General features: G+C 62.1%; 1 protein-coding gene across 1 annotated transcript in view; it reads right to left on the bottom strand.

Annotated features, from left to right (window-relative positions):
* Positions 1 to 137: 137 nt before the first annotated feature.
* Positions 138 to 4098, bottom strand: part of TDRKH (tudor and KH domain containing) — a 6741-nt gene continuing 2780 nt past the window's right edge. The window contains exons 6-17 of the mRNA XM_019611024.2: positions 3862 to 4094; positions 3618 to 3757; positions 3299 to 3536; positions 2837 to 3003; positions 2584 to 2756; positions 2383 to 2447; positions 2152 to 2303; positions 1951 to 2070; positions 1701 to 1797; positions 946 to 1335; positions 776 to 847; positions 138 to 535 (exon numbers count right to left, since the gene is read on the bottom strand). Coding sequence (XP_019466569.1) covers positions 789 to 847; positions 946 to 1335; positions 1701 to 1797; positions 1951 to 2070; positions 2152 to 2303; positions 2383 to 2447; positions 2584 to 2756; positions 2837 to 3003; positions 3299 to 3536; positions 3618 to 3757; positions 3862 to 4094 — 1834 coding nt within the window. The 3' untranslated portion in view covers positions 138 to 535; positions 776 to 788. The remainder of the gene's footprint in view (positions 536 to 775; positions 848 to 945; positions 1336 to 1700; positions 1798 to 1950; positions 2071 to 2151; positions 2304 to 2382; positions 2448 to 2583; positions 2757 to 2836; positions 3004 to 3298; positions 3537 to 3617; positions 3758 to 3861; positions 4095 to 4098) is intronic.

The following is a 4098-nucleotide window of genomic DNA, read 5'->3' as shown; positions in this document are numbered from 1 at the left end:
ACACTGGGAGCTGCCCGCTGCGCCTGCGCACAAAGAGGTCTCGCTTCATCCTCCCCACGCAAGGAGAACCCGTGGGGTCGTCCACCCCCACCCACCCCCCCCCACACGCCATCTGTCCCCGCAGCACCGAGCAGCACTCCTGTGCCCTCTGGGCTTTATTCAACCAGGAAACCAAACAGCTCTTCCCCTCAGCGGGGCGAAAACAAGAACCGAACCGCAACGGTGCAGAGAGAACAATGTGAAAGGTGCCCCCACGGTGACCACAGCATCACCGACCCAACGGGAAACATCAGAAACGAGGCACGGAGTGGCCCTATGAACACAGCAGTGCCCGCACGGTCTCCAGAGAGGGGCCAAGGCATTCCTGGTGAGATCTGGGGACACCAGGGCCGGCTTTGTCTCCTCCAGTGGTTACAGAGGGCAGCTGGAAACCAGAGTCGGTGTGGAGATGAAACCGGTGGTGAAACCAGCGCTGATGATGCAGGGAGTGCTGTGACACGGGGCAGGCACTTAGCTTCTCAAAATGCATCCAACACTGCCAGCAGGGGTAGAAATGGCTCTGTGGGGTCCGTGCACACCCTCAGACCCTGTCCCCAATGCTTTGGAGTCACGTCTGTGTGGTGGCATTGGTCAGCGTCCCTCCACAAAGGGTCACCCCCCTCTGGAGGCAGGGTGAGGCTGTGGGAGTGACATTCCTCCCTTTTGTGCCCCAACTCTCCCATTTCCAGCCCCAGGAGCAGGGAGGAAGCTCTACAGAGAGGACGGTGCAGCTCACCGAGGTCAGGGCATCACAGGGAGCTCCACTCTGGCATCGCACTGTCACTGCTGCCGGTCACCGAGGCATCACCTGCACAGTGACAAACCCCACAGCAGTGTCAGAACGCACCCCACAGTGCCATCTGCACAGAGGTACGGTCCTACCGTGCCACCATGGGGCAGCCATACCTTGTGGGGTTCTGCCCTCCTCCTCCTCACCTCCAGAGCTGATGGGGATGGGGCCGGAGAAGGGGCTGGGCCCAGGCTGGGCACTACTGGAGAAGACACAGAAGTTGGTGTAGTGCGTGTTGTCGGTGCTGAAGACAGAATCAGAGTTCCCATGGGAGAAGGATGGGTGGCTGCTGGCAGAAAGGGCTCCACTCCAGGCGATCGGATGCGGCGCTTCAGGTGTCACGGTGTGGTGGGTTCCAGGGCCCCCAAGGACTGTGGGGCACCAGGAGCCGGGGCTGGGCTGGGCCTCGCTGTCGTCCCTCTGAGGCTGTGAGGAAGTGGAAGGGCCAAGCAGCAGCCCCTGGGCTGGGGGCTCTGCACTGCCCCAGAGCCGGTCAGGGGTCTCATCTGTGGGCCAAAGGAGGGGGTGGGTCAAGCGGGGCTCAGGCACTGCTTCCCCTGCAGCTCCTGCTGCTGCTCCTCATGGCAGCTCACTGGAAGACTGTGATCCCCAGGGCTCACAGACCCCTTTGGGGCTCTGACAAGTGCCCACACCCAGAGCTGGAAAGAGACATGAGCAGGGGGCTCTGCACGGCTTCCAGTACTGAGCTCAGCACCCAGAGGCCAAGAACCACAGCTTCGGTGGCTCCCAGGGGCCAGGGGAACTACGAGCAGCCCCCAGAGGGGCATCCCCTATGTCTCCTTCCACCTCAAACGAGCCCCTTCACACCCGGGGATATTACTGGAATCAGGGTTGGCCCCACAGAGCTCACCCAGCAGGCTGACGCAGGAGAGGGTCAGTGGTGTGGCGCTGGGGCTCGGTGGCAGCTCAGACAGGAGGCTCTCGGGGGAGGTGCACACCATGTCCTCCTGCACAGGGGGTTAAGGGGAAGAGCCGTGTTAACCCCACAACGTGGGGCAGAAGGGTGAAGCTCCCAACTCTAGGGATGACCCAAAGCCAAAATCTGGGAAAAGATGCCATCAGAGCCCTGCTGTACCCCGTCCCACTGCAGCTCCACTCACCGGTGACTCCACTGCAGCCTCTGTCACTGGCAGCGGGAATTCACCCCCTGCCTCCTCCTCCTCGTGGGGTTGCAGGGCAGCATGGCCCAGCCGCACCAGCTCAGCCCCGATGTCAAGGCTCTGTGGGGAAATGAGAGGAAGATGAAGGACACCAAACCCTCGTGGAGAGAAAGGAGGGGAGCAGTGAGGCTCGGGGTTCACCTCGCCATGGTGGACGTCAAACAGCATGATGCGTGGCCACGTGCACAGCCCGGCCTGGGTGTAGCTGGAGATTTTGGCCACCAGTGGCTTCCATTGGGCGCAGCAGGTGAGGCGCTCAAAAGCGTCCAGCGCTGCCTCATCCCACTGCTCCCCTGTGGGAGGACCGGGGGGTGAGCAGCACCAGGAGGGACGTGGGCTCTGAAGAGCCACACGCGCTCCTCCTGCACTCACCCACAGGCACGATCCCAGCCAGGCTACACTCGATGGCCTGGAAGGGCAGGCTCAGGAAATCGCTCCTTGTGGGGAGAAAGCGGCAGGCTGAGGGCAAGGGCAGCCCAAATCCTGCTTCACGGCCTCGCTGGGCTGCACGCTGCCCTCCTGGGCACATTCCCCCCAACCCACTGCCTCCTCTCCCCTTCCTCCCACACTCACCGCAGCACTCGCAGAGCCTCTCGGGGCACCTCCCCGTTGTCCCCAAAATCCACATAGTAGAGGTCCAAGTTGCCATTTTCCAGCATGCCCAGCACTTGGGCCCGGTACCAATTGCTGCTGTCTGCATATGGAGCGGCCACGATGTCCCCTGCCTGAACGGCTGCCAGCTCTGCCTGCGGGGACACGGCACGCCACGTCCTCCAGTGCCAGGAAGGGAGGGCGAATGAGAATGGTGTCCCCCCAGGAGTCTCACCACGCAGTTGCTCCCCTCGTAGTGCTGCGTCATCTCAGAGATCAGCTTGTCCAGCTGCAGGCTGCGCTCGCCAATGATCTGGATCCAGAAATGGTTGGGGCTTTCGGCAGCTGAGACATAGACCTCCAGGTGCTCATCTGCGTGGAAGCTAAAATCGGGGCTGGGGACTGCAGGATAAGAATCAGCAGGGGACAGAGGTAATGGGCAGATGGTTGGACTGGATGATCTTAGTCATCTTTTCCAACCTAAATGGTTCTGTGATTCTATGACACGCGGATCCCACTCGAGGATGCATCTTGGAGCACCCTGAGTGAGACAGGAGGGAGCAAACCAGAGCCACCAAGTCCTCACTCCCCATGGGACAGTCCAGCAGTTTGGGAGGCCTGGTGAGGTGTGGAAAACCTTCTCCCTCCCAGCACAGATTCCTCATTGCAACCAAAAGACAATACCAGAACCTCTCACCTTCAAATTTTGGCACCACTGCCAGATTTTCCGCTGCCTCACTCCCATCCTGCAGCTCCTCCATGGCCGCCCCCCCTGGCAGAGAGCCCCCATTCCCAGCACCATGCTCCCCATTGGGCTGCAGCAACGGTTCCCTGAGGCTGCCCAGGAGCTCCCTGCGGTGACTCCGCAGCACCATGGTCTGAGCCAGCTCCTGGCGGAACGCTGTGTCCTCCACCAGCTTCTCCATGATGAGTTTCTGGGGGAAAACAAGAGGAGAGCATGGGGGTCTTGTACCATCAGTCCTCTGGGGGGGCTGGTAGGCTGCCCCAGCGCTCACCTTGGCTGCATCCACCTCCCGCTGCGTCCCTGAGATCTGGATGAGCCGCGTCGGAGCCAGCATGGCCTCGGCCTGGTGCTGGCACTGCACCTGGGCTCCGGAGCTGCGGCAGATGCTGCGCACCGTCTCACCGCCGTGGCCTGCGGGACGCAGAGAGAACCAAGAGGCGGGGAGGATTTATGCCAAGGCTCTCCTGCCACACCCTCACCCTAAGGAGGGCTGCTCGAAGGGATCGGGGCCGCACCGATGATCCTCCCGACAGCTCTCTGCGGCACGTGGAGCTGCTCCGACACCGGCATGCTCTCCGCCACAATCTGGTGCACGGCAGCTTTGGCTCTGCACACTTGGCTGGGGGAACCCCAGATCAGCAGCAGCCTCTCCTCACTGTCACCTTCCCCCTCCAGCTCGATGCGGGCCCCCGTCTCCTGCTGCAGCTGCGTGGGGCACTCCGTAAGTCGCCCCCCCCGGGACACCTCGCTTC

The sequence above is a fragment of the Meleagris gallopavo genome, unplaced genomic scaffold, assembly GCF_000146605.3.
Source record: "Meleagris gallopavo isolate NT-WF06-2002-E0010 breed Aviagen turkey brand Nicholas breeding stock unplaced genomic scaffold, Turkey_5.1 ChrUn_random_7180001852040, whole genome shotgun sequence".
Classification (NCBI taxonomy): Eukaryota; Metazoa; Chordata; class Aves; order Galliformes; family Phasianidae; genus Meleagris; species Meleagris gallopavo.
This window is presented reverse-complemented; position numbering and strand designations above follow the sequence as displayed.